Genomic DNA, 18,288 nt, shown 5'->3' on the forward strand with positions numbered 1-18,288 from the left:
ACGTAGTCACCCGTGATATGTGTGTATGTGCATTTGTTTCCCACCGTACGTTACCAACCGTGCTATGTGTGTATGATAGACTTCTTTTGCACCGTACGTGGACAACCATGCTGTGCGTATGTTGAACTTCTTTCACACAGTACGTAGCCAACTATGCTAACCGGAAGTGCGGAAGGACAACAAACTGTGTGTGAGTCTGTGGGTCACTGTGTGAGTGTCTATGAGTCTCTGTGTGAGTCTACGGGTCTCTGTGCGAGTATACAGGTCTCTGTGGGAGTCTATGAGTCTCTGTGTGAGTCTATGCATCGCTGTGTGAGTCTATGGGTCACTGTGTGAGTCTACGGGTCTCTGTGTGAGTCTACAGGTCTCTGTGGGAGTCTATGAATCTCTGTGTGAGTCTATGGGTCTCTGTGTGAGTCTATGGGTCACTGTGTGAGTCTATGGGTCATTGTGTGAGTCTATGGGTCTCTGTGCGAGTGTACGGATCTCTGTATGAGTCTACGGGTCACTGTGTGAGTGTCTATGGGTCTTACTATGAGTCTATGGGTCTCTGTGTGAGTCTACGGGTCACCGTGTGAGTGTCTATGGGTCTCTGTGTGAGTCTATGGGTCTCTGTGTGAATCTATGGATCACTGTGTGAGTCTATGGGTCACTGTGTGAGTCTATGGGTCTCTGTGTGAGTCTATGGGTCTCTGTGTGAGTCTATGGGTCTCTGTGTGAGTCTATGGGTCACTGTGTGAGTGTCTATGGGTCACTGTGTGAGTGTCTATGGGTCTGTGTGTGAGTCTATGGGTGTATGTGTGAGTCTATGGGTCACTGTGTGTCTATGGGTCTTTGTGTCTATGGGTCTCTTTATGAGTGTCTACGGGTCTCAATGTGAGTGTATATGGGTTTATGTGAGTGTCTTATGGGTCAGTGTGAGTGTCTATGTGTCTCTGTGTGAGTGTATACGAGTCTGTGTGAGTGTCTATGGGTCCCTCTGTGTCTATGAGTCTCTGTGTGAGTCTATGGGTCTCTAAGTGAGTCTACTGGTCTCTGTGTGAGTCTACGAGTCTCTGTGTGAGTCTATGGGTCTCTGTGGGAGTCTATGGGTCTCTGCGTGAGTCTACGAGTCTCTGTGTGAGTTTATGGGTCTCTGTGTGAGTCTATGGGTCTCTGTGGGAGTCTATGGGTCTCTGTGTGAGTCTACGAGTCTCTGTGTGAGTTTATGGGTCTCTGTGTGAGTCTATGAGTCTCTTTGTGAGTCTATGGGTCTCTTTGTGTGAGTCTATGGGTCTCTTTGTGAGTCTATGGGTCTTTGTGTGAGTCTATGGGTCTCTTCGTGAGTCTATGGGTCTCTGTGGGAGTCTATGAGTCTCTGTGTGAGTCTATGGGTCTCTGTGTGAGTCTATGGGTCTCTGTGTGAGTCTATGGGTCTCTGTGTGAGTCTATGGGTCTCTGTGTGAGGCTCTGGGTCTCTGTGTGAGTCTATGAGTCTCTGTGTCTCTGTGTAAGTATGTAGCCAACCACGCTAATCGTAACCTCCAGCGACACCTGCGCAGCATAGACAGAAGCACCCGGCTTCAATTGCCAACTTTGGCGCTTTTCTGCGTGAAGTTTGTGATGATCGTCCCTTGTTATCTCGTCAGTGTGAAAGTGAGTGTGCATCACACAAACTCCGGTCATCCTCGCAGCAGCGGCTTTTGGCTGGTCATTGAACAAAGACGGTCATCGCATCGCACGGCGCTTTCAGATGCACTTCTGCGACCGTCTGGAACGCTCTTCCTTCTGATATTAGCCACTGGGAGCTGTGCACTTTTAAATCATCGTCTAGATTGACAACCTCGTTTCTTTAAATCTGCTTTTCATGTTTAGTTTGCTGTCCTTCCCCCACATGCTCCGATTATCACGGTTGGCTATGTACGGCACGAAAGAAGTTCAATGTACATATGTACGTATATTCTCCCCCTGTTCTGCATGGGATTCCTCCTCCTGTAGCTAAACCCCCAATTCTAAAAACATACCTGCAAATTATTCATTTAGGATCACCAATACCCGCCATTTGCCACTAAGTGACGGTAACGTCACCACTAGGCCTGTGCCAGACCAGGTGCACTTTGAGGTCACGTGAAGTGCCAAAGGCTCGCCGGACGGAGGTCATGGGACAGACCCAGCAGGTGCCATGGGTTAGCTGACTGAGATATACTGGCAGATGCACCACCAGCTGTGCTCCCCTACTGTGCCAACTTGGGATCACACAGCAGCAACAGCAGCAGGAGCAGCAGGAGCAGCAGGAGCAGCAGCAGGAGCAGCAGTAGTGGTAGCGGTAGCGGTAGCAATAGCAACAGTAGCGGCAGCGATAGCAGCAGCGGTAGCGGTAGAAGTAGCGACAGGAGTAGCAGCAGTAGCGGCAGAGTTAGCAGGAGCAGCAGTAGCGGCAGCGGTAGCGGCAGCGGTAGCAGCGGCAGTAGGGGTAATAGTGGTGGCAGGAATAGCAGCGGCAGCGGCAGCAACGGTAGTAGCGGTAGCAACAGCAGCAGTAACAGTAGCAGTAACAGTAGCAGTAGTAGAGGCAGCAACGGTAGTAGCGTTAGCAGTAGCGGCAGCAGCGGTAGTAGCGGTAGTAGCGGTAGCAGTAGTAGCAGCAGCGGCAGCAGCAGCGATAGTAGTAGCACTAGCAGTAGTAGTGGTAAAAGCGGTAGGAGTAGTGGTAGCAGTAGTGGTAGCAGTAGTGGTAGTAGCAGTAGTAGCAGTAATAGCAGTAGTAGGGGTAGTAGCGGTAGTAACCATAGCAGTAGCGGTAGTAGCGGTAGTAGCAATAGTAGCAGTAGCAGCAGTAGTGGCAGTAGCAGTAGTAGTGGTAGCAGTAGTATAAGTAGTAGCAGTAGTAGCGGTAACAGTAGTAGCAGTAGTAATGGTAGCAGTAGGAGTGGTTGTAGGGGTAGCAGCGGTAGCGACCTCGCGGTGGATGCGGTTGAACTGCCAGGGCCAGGCGACGTTGTAGAGGAAGGGTCGCAGGTCAAAGCGGTTGTCGTCGGGGCCGTAGCTTTCGGCGTGGTAGGCGGGCGTCAACGTCGTCATCTTGTGCCGGTTGAGGGCGTACGAGCGGAAGAAGTGCTTCACCCTCTCAGCCACCTTCGTCGTCGCGACCACAACCACAACAAGAACGAGGATCACCATCGACGGACGTCACCTTCACTTAAGTCAGTTCGTTCTATTTAGCTTATTCTTCTCTCTTGGTCTTTCCTTTATCCTTATTCTTACAAGGCGCCTTGAGATATTAGCGGAAGGCAATAAATATTAGCTTTTATGTATTACTTTAAATATTTGTTAGTAATAATGTTTTCTTATATTTTATATTTATTATATTTTTGTTTACCATATCAGTCCTTATTTTTTTTTGGGCAGCGGGCCCTCACACGATACTCAACACGCGATACCCCTGAACCACCCCCACGCCCAGAGCCACCCCAGCGCTATGACCCCTGAACCACCCCCACACCCAGAGCCACCCCCACCCCTTGACCCCTGAACCACCCCCACACCCAGAGCCACCCCCACCCCTTGACCCCTGAACCACCCCCACACCCAGAGCCACCCCCACCCCTTGACCCCTGAACCACCCCCACACCCAGAGCCACCCCCACCCCTTGACTCCTGAACCACACCCAGAGCCACCCCCACCCCTTGACCCCTGAACCACCCCCACACCCAGAGCCAACCCCACCCCTTGACCCCCGAGCCCCCCGTGGCTGCTGCCCTGTGGTCTCCATGGCGGGAGTGGCTGCTGCCCTGTGGTCTCTGTGGTCTCCGTGGCGGGAGTGGCTGCTGCCCTGTGGTCTCTGTGGTCTCCGTGGCGGGAGTGGCGGTGCATCACCGACCTGCGCTGGAGAGCAGCGCTGGCTCCACGCGGTGAGCAGCTTGCAGAACATGCTGTAGGGGCCGCACTTGTCAATCTTGCGCAGGCGGCCGAACACGGACAGCTCCGCGTAGCTCATGCCCATGTCCTCCTGCGTGGGTGTGTGTGTGCGTGTGTGCGAGTTGGCACAGTAGGGGGCACAGGTGGTGCATCGTCCAATCATCTCAGTCAGTTAACCAATGGCACCTGGGTCTGTACCGTGGCCTCCTGCCATGTACATAGCCTACCACAAGCACCATCGGGATGTCATCGCCACTTAGTGGTGAATGGCGGTTGTTGTTGTTGTTGTCTGCAAGCGTGTACATGTGTGTGTGTGGGGTACGGTAGTGTAGCGGTTAGCAAGCTGCGCTACGAACCTGGTGACCCGGGTTCGATTCCTGCTCACGGCCAACACCGGTGACGATTATCTGAACCGGTCCTGGGCCTTCCCAAGGTCGACTCAGCCTCAAATGAGTACCTGGTGCGATGTGTAAACATCGCCACTCGGGAGACAAAGGCGGCCGGGCGTGGTGTTGGCCACCCACCACCTCGTGTGCCGTGCTGTTCGCTAACAGCACTTGCTCCAAGTATGTTAAGGCTATATAGGGATCTTTGTCTTTGTTTGTTATGGGGAGTGGTAGTGCAGTGGTTAACACGCCCGCGATGACCCATGTTCGATTCCCGCAGTGACGAATATATATCGCCACCCGGGAGACAAAGGCGGCCGGGCGTGGTGCTGGCCACCCACCCCCTGTTGCGGCCCTATGTTAGAATGTTTTGGCCAAATCTGTGAATGAGGTTTTGTGTCGTTAACCCCATCGCCAACACCACCACCACCCGGCACAGACAATCAGTACGGGGTTTGTCACGTAACGCAACACGTGGCCAATTGAGTTGCTTAGTTCAGCACTAACCGGTCGTTGTGTGTTGGGAGAGTAAACCCACAACAAAGTTGACCAAGGAGCTGGGGACGTTTCGCCGGTAATTACAACAACGACCAGCCTCGTCAGGCAACAACAGCGATCTAACCCCAAAAAAGAAAAAAAAATCTCTTTCGTAGATAACTATTAGTCGTGAAAGCCTGAACCACTACTTCCCACTACTGCTGCTGCTGGGCATTAAACCGTGCCCGAGTTGTCCACAGGTGCGGGAGGAAAAGCAAAGTGCCCGGAGAAACTCCCCCACGGGTGCAAAGGGGGAGGAGGTGCCGCCCAATCCCACCCACAACCACCGTTTCCCTGCGATCTGTGCTCCTACATTTGTTTGGCCAACTCCAACCCATGAGGCCTGATGCCGATGATGACAATGATGACGATGATGATGACGACGATAAGGATGACGACGGTGACGATGATGACGATGATTATGATAATGACGATAATGATGATGATAGTGATGATGTTGCTGATTATAGTGATGACGTTGCTGATGACGATGATGACGATGACGACGATGATGATGACGACGATGATGATGACAACGATGACGACGATAATGATGATTATGGCGATGATGATGATGATGACGAAGACCAGGCTTCACTGCAACAAACTTTCCTCCTCTCCACACGAAGCAGTCACTTCGTTTCCGCTCCTGCCTCGAGACTCACTTTTTGTTCCCCTAGCTCAGCCCACGCCCCCCCCCCCCACCTTTAATCGCCCCTCCCTCCTCATCACCACCACCACCACCATCGTTCCTGCTCCCTCTTCATATTCTCATTAAATTGCTGCCGCTCATTCAATCAATTCATTCATTCCATCCATTCGTTCATCGTCATTTGCTCTCGTCAATTTAGCTTCTATCTAATTTACGCATCATTGATTTGGTGGCTAAGAGATGTTAACTACCTCACCTGGTATGCAGGAGGTCATGGGTTCGATCCCGACTCTAATGCCTGTTGTATATTTGGAGATTGCGTGTTGTCGCTCTCTCTCCCTGTGGTGGTCTCGTGGATTTTTCTCCGAGTCCTCCGATTTTCCCCCCTCTGCGTTTAAAATCAACATCACGCTTTTAGAGTATTTGGCCGCTGCTGTAAATGTCCACGTGACGATGATAGCGCTAAGCCCACTTCGTTGAGCCATCATTTGGGATAGCCGGGTCACTTCTAAAAGAGAGCAACAAAGGCTGAGTAAGGGCCTTACCTGGTCCTCCGGGTTTTTCCCTCCACATTTAGAATCAAAGTGCATTGAGAGCATTTGGCTGCTATAATTTTCCACAAGATAAGGCACTCTGTTGAGCCATCATTTGTGATGACCAGCTAGCTTCTGATAAAGAGCTACACAGCTCAGTGGGGCCTTAGACCTGATAAAATAAAAAAAATAGTTTAGTTTTAAAATAGTTAAATTAATAGCAAGTGTGTGTGTCTGGTGAAGTGTGTGTGTGCGTGTGAGCGTCATCCCAAGTTGGGAGAGGCGGTGCAGCGGTTACACCAGTGGGTAAGGCGTGTGGGAGACTAAACTCCTCTTTTCAAAACAGTTTTGTATTATTTTACCAGGTGTGAGGCTGCTATGATTGTCCACGCGAGGACCGTAAGGCAACTCGTTGGGCTTTCATTTGTGAGGCCAAGGTCGCTTCCTCAAAAATACATCGATAGTAGTGGTGCCTGACATCTGGTCAAAGAAAAAAAATGGATTCGCCCCAATGACTTCCTCGCATCTGGGTGTGCGCGTACCACTCTTAATTGTCCGTGAAGCTCCTCTCAACGCGCCGGGTGAATTACGCTAAGACTGCCTGATGGGTCACTGGCTCAGCGACGAGGTGAGAGGTGGAGGTGGTGGTGGTTGGGTAGTGGTGGTGCGGTCTCTCTCTCCCTCTCTCTCACCTCGTCCGTCTGAGTTGTGTGACCGTCTGCCAGCGGTTCCAGCTCAGCCGTGGGGGGTGCCTCCAGGATGCTGGGAACACCACACGGTCTGGCTCACGGCACTTACACGACACGTTGCTACAGCTGTTGCTGTCACAGCAGCTCAGCAGTCAGTGTGAAAGACCCAACACAGAAGATCGCTTGGGTTTGATCTTCTACGAAGCTGCTCACGGTCCACCCAAAACTGCATCCACTGCACAAACCATGGCAGCAGAGGCGGATAGCTGATGCACAAATGTAAAGTTAAAAACTCTCCAGGAGTAGTGGTGCAACTGTGGTCATCTATAACAGACCGTACAGCGTATAAACAAGAAATACGAAGGAGACATCACGGCATTGATGATAATACACGACTACTCTGCTTGCTCCTGACGCGGTTATCTGACTTGTCCACTTGAATGTGAAATTGTAGTTATTGCGCTGCACCTACATCAGCCGTACGAAAGAAGAAGTGGTCAGCTCACCCCACTTTCTAAAATCTATAAAAAAAATTGTATTTTACCAGGTGTAAAGCCCCAGGTGTAAGGTTATTCATAGCAGCAGTGCTATTCTCAACTATTTTATTTTACCAGGTAAGGCCCCACTGAGCTAGAAAGCTCTTTTTCAGAATCGACCTGGCCATCACTAATGATAGGTCAACGAAGTGGCTTATCGCATGGAAATTTATAATACTCTAAATGCATGTTGATTCTAAAAAATCCACATGACCACGGAGAGAGAGAGTCACACACAAACTCCAAATATAGAGTAGGCGTCAGGGTCGGGATCGAACCCACGACCTCATTATATTAGGCAAGGCAGTTAACATCTTGCCACCGAAACACCCAAAATGTTCCGTTGACCTGAGGGTTATATTTATGGTTCACCAAATTTTCCAAGACCATGAAACTTTTCAAGAAATAAACTAAGCCTACATTTTAACTGTGATATAAGAAATAATATACAACAGGTCGTGGGTTCGATCCCGACCACGACACCTGGTTGTATATTTGGAATTTGCGTGTCTCCCCGTAGTCGAGTGAATTTTTCTCCGGTTCCTCCGGTTTTTCCCTCCACATTTATAATCAACACCACACGTTTACAGAGTACTTGCGGGAAGTACCCGGCATTGTCCGGGGGAAAAATATATTTCAAAACTTGTCTTCTCTTAAAAGCATAACATATACATACACAAATACGAAGCTATTGTGAAAGTCCGGCATTCCGTTTGTCTGTCCATTTGTCCGTCAACAAAATTATAAGAGGCTTGCAGAAGTCCAAAAAGTAATAAAAAGTGGGGGTAAATAGTTGATTTAAAAGGTTTCCGAAAATTGTCCACCCCCCAGTCTCAAAAAATATTTTTACCCCCCTGCAGGCATATATACCTACACATCCTACACACAATAGAGTGAGTATTTCTAGTGACTCTATAGTAATGGCTGGGCTCTACAGTAGTATCTGGCTCTACAGTTGTATCTACTGACTTACAGTAGTATCTATTGAGCACAGTAGTAGCTACTGACAGTATAGTAGTATCTACCGACTCTATAGTAGTAACTACTAACTCTATAGTAGTATCTGCTGACTCTATAGTAGAAACTACTGACTTTGCAGTAGTATCTAATAACTATAGGAGTATCGACTGAATCTATAGTAGTATCTATTGACTCCATAGTGGTATTCCACCAACTACAGTAGTAACTACTAACTCTATAGTAGTATTTGCTGACTCTACAGTAGTATCTGCAGACTATATAGAAGTATCTGCTGACTCTATAGCAGTGTAGTGGGTTAAACTGAGTCGCAGACGTTGTCTTGAGAGCAACACAATTAATTACATCAACCTAGATTTGAAGTTTTCGTGACTGCAGGGATCCATACTCTTTGGTTCTTTTGGTAAAGTCACGTAGGTATAAAATAAAATTAATTAAATCACGACATTTCGATTGCAACACAAGCAACCATCATCAGGTGGAAACCCACAGCAAGAACATTTCTTGCTGTAGTTTTCCCACCTGATGATGGTTGCTTGTGTTGCAATCGTCACGTCGTGATTTAATTTATTTTATATTATTACATCAACTCAACACAACATAACGTAACCTACACTCGGGTGTTGAATTACCATCTAACCACGCTACTGCAAAACTAGACACGGTCCCGCTATCCCGGTCCGGACCACGAGCTGGATCCCGGACCGCGTGGCTAGAGGCTTCTTCAACCTGACGTGGATTTTCACTCACTAACAGTTAAGAACCCGGAGCCCCTCACGGAGGGCCCCCGTTATATCAGCCTGGGCTGGGGCTGGCTCCGCCCCTCGCCCCGCCCACCTTCTAGATCTCTCGAGCTCTTTCCCGAAGGCTCCCGAGAGCTCCTCTATACCACGTGACCCCTCAGCGGCCCCCGGGGGAGCGAGGGGAGCTTTCAGCAGCCTGGGATAAGTTAGCCACACTTAGAAACAGAACCAGTGTATAATAAAGTATTTAATAAATACGTTGCCTCTTACAACAGTGTGTGCGCTTCAGTTGACACACTACAGTAGTATCCACTGACTATAGTAGTAACTACTAACTCTACAGTAGTATCTACTGACTATAGTACTATCTACTAACTATATAGTAGTATCTACCGACTTGATAGCAGTATATACTGACTATAGTAGTATCTACTAACTCCATAGTAGTATCTACTATCACTACAGTAGTATATACTGACAATAGTAGTATCTACTAACTGTAGTATCTACCGACTTGATAGCAGTATATACTGAGTCTATAGCAGTATCTACTAACTCTATAGCAGTATCTGCTATCACTACAGTAGTATATACTGACTATAGTAGTATCTACTAACTCTACAGTAGTATCTACCTACTCTACAGTAGTATCTACTATCACTACAGTAGTATATACTGACAATAGTAGTATCTACTAACTGTAGTATCTACCGACTTGATAGCAGTATATACTGAGTCTATAGCAGTATCTACTAACTCTATAGCAGTATCTGCTATCACTACAGTAGTATATACTGACTATAGTAGTATCTACTAACTCTACAGTAGTATCTACCTACTCTACAGTAGTATCTACTATCACTACAGTAGTATATACTGACAATAGTAGTATCTACTAACTGTAGTATCTACCGACTTGATAGCAGTATATACTGAGTCTATAGCAGTATCTACTAACTCTATAGCAGTATCTGCTATCACTACAGTAGTATATACTGACTATAGTAGTATCTACTAACTCTACAGTAGTATCTACCTACTCTACAGTAGTATCTACCGACTCTATATTCGTATCTACCGACTCTATAATAGTATATATCGACTCTATAGCAGTATCTACTATCTATACAAAGTGCCGTGGTGAGGCCTAGTCCAATGGAGAGCCGCTGGGCTCGCCTAGATTGCCCAGCCGGCCAAGGTGGCAACTTGGTCAGCTGGGGCTGGGCTGTCCAAGCAAAATATCGAGGAACGGGAGTGTGTTATTCACCTACATTTCCGTGGTGAACTGGATGGCCGGGTTTGTGAATTGAGATGATTTAGAAAATCATTAAGTATATCTTTACCATGTGGCCAGACAACCAAAGTGTCATCAAGATATCTCAACCAAAAAGATGGTTTTAATGTACTCGAGACAAGTGCTCTTGTTTCAAAGTTTTCCGTGTACAGATTTGCTATAGCAGGAGATAAAGGAGAGCCCATTGCGGAGCCTTCCTTTTGTTTAAAGAAATCACCTCTCTCTTGACTTGAAGCTTTCGTGACTGCAGGAATCCATACTCTTTAATTATTTCGGTAAAGTCACGTAGGTAGAAATAAAGTCAAATAAAACAAATCACGACGTTTCAATCGCAACACAAGCAATCTTCATCAGGTGGAACGACCACAGCAAAAAAATGCTGAAGTAGGCGAGAGAGCTGCCGTGGCAAGAGGTTATATAGGTAAGAAAGGGGGGAGGCAAGGGGGGGGGGGGGAGAGAGAGAGGGGGGGGGAGGGTGTGGGGTAGAGGAAGGGGGGGGGGGCTGCGTAAGCACTAGGGGAAGAAGACGTGAGGCTGGGGGGGGAAATGGGCAGGGCTAAAAGTGGGAAGCTGAGTGTGGGACACGGGGGGAAGGAGGGTGGGACACGGGGGGGGGGGGGGGTGAAATGTACTAGTAAATCGGCAGGTACAATGGAAACAACCACAAGCAGTTAAGGCATTACCTGGTTAATAACATCCTTCCAATGATTTTTCAATTTGTATCCATCTTTTCAGTTGAAGTAATGTATATGTTTATATATCTGGATGGCTTCATGAACAAACCTTTGAAGGTTTGCAGTGTACCTTGGTCTCGGAAAAAACAATATCATGCGAGCCCACAGCATTATAACAATGGTCAGCTACGGCAGAGGTATTGGTCCTGCTGTGTTTCAGATCTGCCTTGTGTTCGCGAACACGGTCCGAGACATGTCGTTTCATTTCCCAAACGAAACTGCTACTGCAGGTACAACTCAATTTGTAGACTCCAGGGTATTGCATGTCAGGAATGACATCCTTCACAGATGGGATTAGATCACAAATTTTGTGTACTGCATTGAATCGGACCTGAATCTTGTGTTTGTTTAAAATTTTGGAAATCTTTTTGGTAACACCGCTATGTATGGTAAAGTCATGGTCTTGAATGGCTTCTCAGGAGATTGTTTCTCCATAGTTGGAGAAACAGCTTTGCAAATAATGCGGTCCGAGTACACATTCATCTTGAGGGCTTGGTGTACGTGTTCCAGTTCACTGGCTAGGTGTTGTTGGTCGGAGATGCAGTGGGCCCTATGGTGTAGTGTTTTGATGAGGGAATTCTTCTGGGCCGGATGGTGGTGGGAATCAGGTTTTAGATAGGAATCTGTGTGGGTGGTTTTCCTGTAGACAGAGTGTCCCAACAAGCCATCAGGCCTCTTCTCAACCAAAACATCCAGGAATGGTAGCTTACCATCCTTTTCCACTTCCATGGTGAATTTGATGGATGGGTATATGGAATTGATGTGGTTGAGAAATTGGTTCAATGTTGGCAGGCCATGTGGCCAAATGACGAAAGTGTCATCTACGTATCTCTTCCACAAGGATGGACGTAGGGTGGATGTCTGGATGGCATCTGTTTCAAATTTCTACATGAAAACATTCGCTATCACTGGTGATAAGGGGGAACCCATGGGGCTACCTTCATTTTGTTTGTAGAAAGTACCATTCCAGGTGAAGTAAGTGTTGGTAAGGCAGTGCCTAACCAAAGTTGGTAGATCAGGATTCAGTCCATGTTGGACCAAGTCTTCAATTATTGTTAAGGTGTCACGTACAGGAACCTTGGTGAACAGAGATACTATATCAAAGCTGACAAGCAAATCATCTGGAGACAGTGAGATGCCCTTGATTAGAGAGACCAAGTGAGCTGAATTACGTACTGCTGAGGTAGTCTTGCCCGTGAATGAAAGCAAGGTCTCAGACAGAAATCGGGCCAGTTTGTAGGTAGGCGAGTTGATAGTGGAAACGATGGGCCAAAATGGAGTACCTTTCGATTTAAAGCTTTCGTGACTGCAGGGATTCATCTTCTTGGTTCTTTTGGTAAAGTCATGTAGAAGGGAAGTAATAAAATAATAAAAATAAAACATAATAAAATAATTCTCACGACGTTTCGGCCACAACGCAAGCAGCCGTCCTCAGGTGAAACCAGGTCTGTCGAGGCGACAGCGTCTGAATGAAACAGCACACGTGCTTGGAGCATATATATAATCATTGGAAGGACGTAATAAACCATTTCGGATCTTAACTGATTATGTTCACGTTTACGGTGACTTTCAGACCGCGTTCCACTCACTGGCATTGTATTCTCCGCAGGGAATGGATTCTTTGCTCCGCTGCATTGACATATTTTGTTTCTTCCTCTTAGTATCTTTCACACGACGGTCAACGGTATAATAACAAATAGTATAAAAATGTATATGCTTAATACAATGTACAAAGTAATATATAGTATCGTAATTGTATAGTGAATATACAGCAGTGTGATATACATTAGGGTGGGTAGAATAATACATAGTGTAATATTACAATGGATAAGGTTTATAGCAATACAGTATGTAATTTAATGTTGGGTTTGTCTATGGCAGTATATAGTACGGTGTAGACTCGTGTGATGTAAGAGAATAAAGTTTAGATGGAAGCATATTATATTTTTTACGACGTAGAATTGTAATGTATTACTTACTGTTAGTAACTCAGCTTATTATAGAGTATATTTAGTATAATGATGATACTATGTAGTTTATACTTTAGTTGTTTACGTGGTGGTTTTAGTTACTGCAGCTACATACTATTAACACTTCTTCCCTTTATTAATGCTACCCCTATCCCCTCCCTGTGATGCTGCTAATCCTGCATAATGCACGGGCAAAGTAGCACTAATCACATACCTGCATTTCCCATATCCCCTCCCTTGGATGCTGCTAATCCTGCATAATGCACGGACATAAGTAGTACTAATCACATACCTGCATTTCCCATAAATATGCTAAATTCCTATTGATATGCAAATTATTTTGTCAAGGCGCCCTTCCCCCCCCCCCCTTCTAACCCAGCTTATATATATGCTCCAAGCACGTGTGCTGTTTTATTCAGACGCTGTCGCCTCGACAGACCTGGTTTCACCTGAGGACGGCTGCTTGCGTTGTGGCCGAAACGTCGTGAGAATTATTTTATTATGTTTTATTTTTATTATTCTATTACTTCCCTTCTACGTGACTTTACCGAAAGAACCAAGAAGATAGAGTACCTTCTTTATGGATATTTGGAAGACCATAGAATCTGGGTGGTCTAGCAGCAGAAGGTTTTAGGGAGAGCCGCTTGAATGGTTCGATTAGAGAAGTCTAATTGTTAATGATATTGTTGGTTTTTGTAGCCAGGCGGTTGGTAGGATCTTTTGTTAATTTTGGTGTAACTGCCATCATTAAGAAGGTCCTGGATTTTGTTGTTGTATGTGGTTTTATCCATGATGACAGTAGCATTGCCCTTGTCGGCTGAGAGGATGACTATGTCCTCTCTCTTTTTCAATTTGGCGAGTTCAGAGCGCTCGTCTGGTAGACAGTGTCCCAAACCTGTATTCTTTACTAGTGTAATAAAGGACTCTTAGGCAATGTTGGTCTCCGTCTGTCCTTTATTGGGTTCTTGTCTCGCACCCCGCGATGTCCCCGATCGGACCCGCACCTCTTCCGTCGCGTGCCCTCCGCACGCCGTTCGAGTCCTCCGCTCTTTCTGCAGCCACACCGCTGCCCGTGTGCCCCGCACACTCTGCAGCCACCCTGCTGCTCCGTGTGCTCCCGCACACTCTGCAGCCACCCTGCTGCTCCGTGTGCTCCCGCACACTCTGCAGCCACTCCGCTGCTCCACGTACACCGCTGGCCGACGGTGCCGTGACTCCGACCACGTGGCAATTCGTGCCACCCCTCCGCCAGCACCCCGCGTGGCTCCATCTATCTTTACTCTCTCTCGACTCCCGATCCCCTTCCGGTTCTCACCCTATATCCTCCTCCTCACGTGACCCTGACTCCGCCCCCACTCACCCCGACGACCAGGCTCCACCTCCCCTAATACTCCGGCCCGCGTGAGTGGCGCGGAGTCCGTGCCCACCCTGTCCTTGCTCGCATTACACTAGTGTAGCAAGTCATTTAAGCGACTCGTTCACTGGAACCTTTGTGAATAGAGAAATCACATCAAAACTCACCATACTATTATTAGGGTTAATTTTAATATCTTTAATCCCATTCACAAGATGTTCTGAATTTCTTATGAAGGAAGATGTCCTATCGATGTAGGGCTGTATTTGTTTAGTTATATATTTTGCTAATTTATATGTAGCAGAGCCAATTGTACTGACTATGGGTCGTAATGGGATGCCAATTTTATTCATCTTTGGTAGCCCATACAGTCTAGGTGGTTTTGAGGCCCTTGTTTTAATTTGGTTTTTCTCAGTCTTATGGATTAATGAATTTGCAATTATTGCAGTAGTCTTACGTTCTAAAGTATTAGTTGGATCTCGTCTGGTGTGCATTGTTAGGGCAACCACGGATCAGCGTTTCCGCGCATGCACAGATGTGTGCTTTGGCGCATGCTCAGCGTAGTAATATAATAAATAGTAAGAAATTGTTAATTTAACTACTATACATTTGACGGATGGGAAAAACAAATCGCGATTCTACGGTCGGGGGCTTATTGTGTCGTATGTGTGTAGTTTGCTTAAAACGTAAACCCAGCAAATTTGTGAATTAAAAGCGTCACAAGGTGTGTCCACACACACAGACAGACGGAAAAAAAATTAATAACGACACATTTATATATTTATGCGATCTAACCCAAAAACCTCTATTATGGATGATATTGGTCGCGAAAGCCTACGTGTTAAACAGACAAAAAAAATACTTTTATAGGTAAGATATGGTTGCTGCTATAAATTTTCACATGATGATGATTATAAGCCACTTCGTTGAGCTATCATTTGTGATAGCCAGGTCGCTTCTGAAAAAGAGCGACTACATAGCAGCTCAACGGGGCCATACCACAGATGTCCCGGATTCCTCAAGAGACTGTCCCGGGTGACCCAAGCGTAAATTACAGACGATGATGATTGTTACTACACGAGACCGAAGCTCACCTGGTGAGGGCGGTGATTCCAAACTCGCGCTCGCAGTACCGCACGAAGGAGCGCAGGTCGCTCTTGCTGATGCCACCGATGGGGTTAATGTCGGCGCTGGAGCAGTCGTACTTGGTGAGGTACCCGCGCAGGCTGCGCCACGCAGACACAGGCGGCCACAAGGTCACAGAGGAGTCCCAGGGTCATGGGGTCACAGTGTCACAGGGTCAGTGTCACAGGGTCACAGAGTCCAAGGTTGCCAGGGTCATGATGCACTTCTGCGGCCGTCTGGAACGCTCTTCCTTCCGATATTAGGAAGCCACTGGAGATCTTGACTGAAAGCTTTCGTGACTGCAGGAATTCATATTCTTTGAGCCTTTCGGTAAAGTCACGTAGATAGGTTCAAATTAATAAACAAAAAACTACGACATCACTAGCACTGCCCACTTCGTTTATGACCCTGGGGCTACATCCGTTGTAAACCTTTAAAGACAGCCTGCCTCAGCAGCTTCCCCTCTCTGTTTTCCTCCTGATGAGGATCGCTAATGTTGTGATCGAAATGTTGTAGTTTTTGTTTATATAATATTTTTAATTTGAACCTATCTACGTGACTTTACCGAAACACCCTAAGAATATGAAGCCACTGGAGCTACGCATTTTTAAATCATCGACATTGACAAACTAATTTATTTAGAACTGACTTTTATCTTTGGAATGCTGTCCGTCCCCTGTACCTCTGATTAGCGTGCTTGGCTACGTACGGTGGGAAAGAAGTTCAACATACATATACAAAGTCACAGGGTCAGTACCACACGACTGCTCATCACCGTTCACCATCATCACTCTGTTACTTATTACAGCTACACAGAGGGCTGATAGGGTTACATAAGGCATTAAAAATTTTTTTAGATGACTCAGGTTTATTTTTCTGCTATAAATTCCACTTTGTTGAGCTATCATTTGCAGCCAGGTCACTTCTGAAAAAGAAGTTAATACCTCAGTGGGCCATACCTGGTAAGATACACAAAAATAGCTTAGTTTCATTTGTATTTGTTTGTATATTGTTTGTTATTGTATCGTTCTGACCCGTGCCCCTACTGGACATCTGTGACAAAGAGCTTTGTAGCTCATCGGATTCCTCCTGCAGTCTAAGTACAGATTCTGATTCTAACACGGGGGTACTTGGGGGTACTTGGGGATACGTGGGGGGGTACTCTGGGGGTTACAGGCGGTGCGTGGGGGGTACCCTGGGGGCTACAGGGCGGTGCGTGGGGTGAGTCCCGCACCTCTCGTCCACGTTGGCCGACCCCAGCACGAGGAGTCCTCCCGGGCGTCCCCGAGCCCACAGGCCCAGCTGGGCAAACAGGTAGGAGAGGACCATGCGCACACGGGCCTGCCAGCACGTCACACGGCCACCACCACCACCAGGTCAACAACCATCACCACCACCACCACCACCAGGTCAACAACCATCACCAGACAGGTAGGAGAGGACCATGCGCACACGGGCCTGCCAGCGCATCACACGGCCACCACCACCACCAGGTCAACAACCATCACCACCACCAGGTCGTCAACAACCATCACCGCCACCACCACCAGGTCAACAACCATCACCACCGCCACCACCAGGTCAATAACCATCACCACCACCACCACCAGGTCGTCAACAACCATCACCAACACCACCAGGTCAACAACCATCACCACCACCAACACCACCAGGTCAACAACCATCACCACCACCACCAGGTCAACAACCATCACCACCACCATCACTAGGTCAACAACCATCACCACAACTACCACGTCAACAACCACCACATCAAAACTAAGCACCTGCCTGGGTATTTTGTACCATCGGACACTCCACCCCCACAACTCCCAATCGGCGATGGGGCAGTTGTGGAGAGTGGAGAGTTTCCCATACCTGGGCAGTGTGCTTATGACCGGCTCCAGTTTAACAGCAGAGGTCTCACTCCGAATCAGTCGAGCGGCAATATATTTTCATCGGTTGCGTAACGCTGTGTGGAAGCTACCTGGTCTGTCGCTCCGCACGAAGCTTCAGGTCTTCTCGCCACAGTCATTCCCTCCCTTAATTCTAGATTTGAAGCTTTCGTGACTGCAAGGATTCACACTCTTAGTTCTTTCGGTAAAGTCATGGCATCTCTGACCAACACCACCTGGCCAGTGAATTGAGACATGTACATCGGGCCCTCAGGATGAACGGATACTCTGAACGCACCATCCGCCAAGCTGTTTCTCCCACCATACAGAAACAGCGACATGAATCTCCGATCAAAACTATCACGTTGCCATACATAGCAGGCGTGACCAAAAAGATCTCCAAAATTCTAAACAAACATAAGATCCAAGTCCGATTCAGTACAGTACATAAAATCCGTGATCTAATTCCATCTGTGAAGGATGTCATCCCTAAGCTTGCAATACCCTGGAGTCTATAAACTGAGTTGCAGCTGTGGTGACTGTTACATTGGGGAAACGAAACGTCATGTCTCTGATCGTGTCCGCGAGCACAAGTCAGATTTGAAACACGGCAAAATTGAGTCTTCCGCCGTTGCCGATCATTGCTACAATGCGGTGGGCTCTCATGAGATTGTTTTCTCCGAGACTAAGGTGCTCTGCAAACCCTCTGGCTACCATCAAAGGTTTGTACACGAAGCCATTCAGATATACAAACACAGACATAATTTCAACCGTGATGATGGGTACAAACTTAGTAATCATTGGAAAGATGTTATCAACCATGAAAAAAGACTTAATTGCACATTTTTGGACCATCTTACCTTACTTTACCGAGTGTTAACATCCCTAGTGTTTAACAGTACTCTCTTTATTGTCAGCCAACACTGGTATAAACATGGGCATTTTCGTTCTTTTCTATCATGTG

General features: G+C 47.2%; 1 protein-coding gene across 4 annotated transcripts in view; it reads right to left on the reverse strand.

The window, feature by feature from the left end:
- Positions 1 to 18,288, reverse strand: part of NADSYN1 (NAD synthetase 1) — a 138,673-nt gene that overhangs the window by 15,313 nt on the left and 105,072 nt on the right. For 2 of the 4 annotated variants that reach the window (XM_078619690.1, XM_078619689.1), the window contains exons 16-20: positions 16,664 to 16,770; positions 15,399 to 15,530; positions 6,699 to 6,768; positions 3,861 to 3,989; positions 2,938 to 3,114 (exon numbers count right to left, since the gene is read on the reverse strand). In XM_078619690.1, the coding sequence (XP_078475816.1) occupies positions 2,938 to 3,114; positions 3,861 to 3,989; positions 6,699 to 6,768; positions 15,399 to 15,530; positions 16,664 to 16,770 (615 nt within the window). Of the gene's footprint in view, positions 1 to 2,937; positions 3,115 to 3,860; positions 3,990 to 6,697; positions 6,769 to 12,569; positions 12,645 to 13,668; positions 14,983 to 15,398; positions 15,531 to 16,663; positions 16,771 to 18,288 lie in introns of those variants that run through there. The other 2 variants (XR_013588857.1, XM_078619691.1) reach the window with 2 other exon arrangements.

This window comes from Lampetra planeri, chromosome 64 (genome assembly GCF_965212315.1).
Source record: "Lampetra planeri chromosome 64, kcLamPlan1.2.h2, whole genome shotgun sequence".
In the NCBI taxonomy this organism is placed as follows: Eukaryota; Metazoa; Chordata; class Hyperoartia; order Petromyzontiformes; family Petromyzontidae; genus Lampetra; species Lampetra planeri.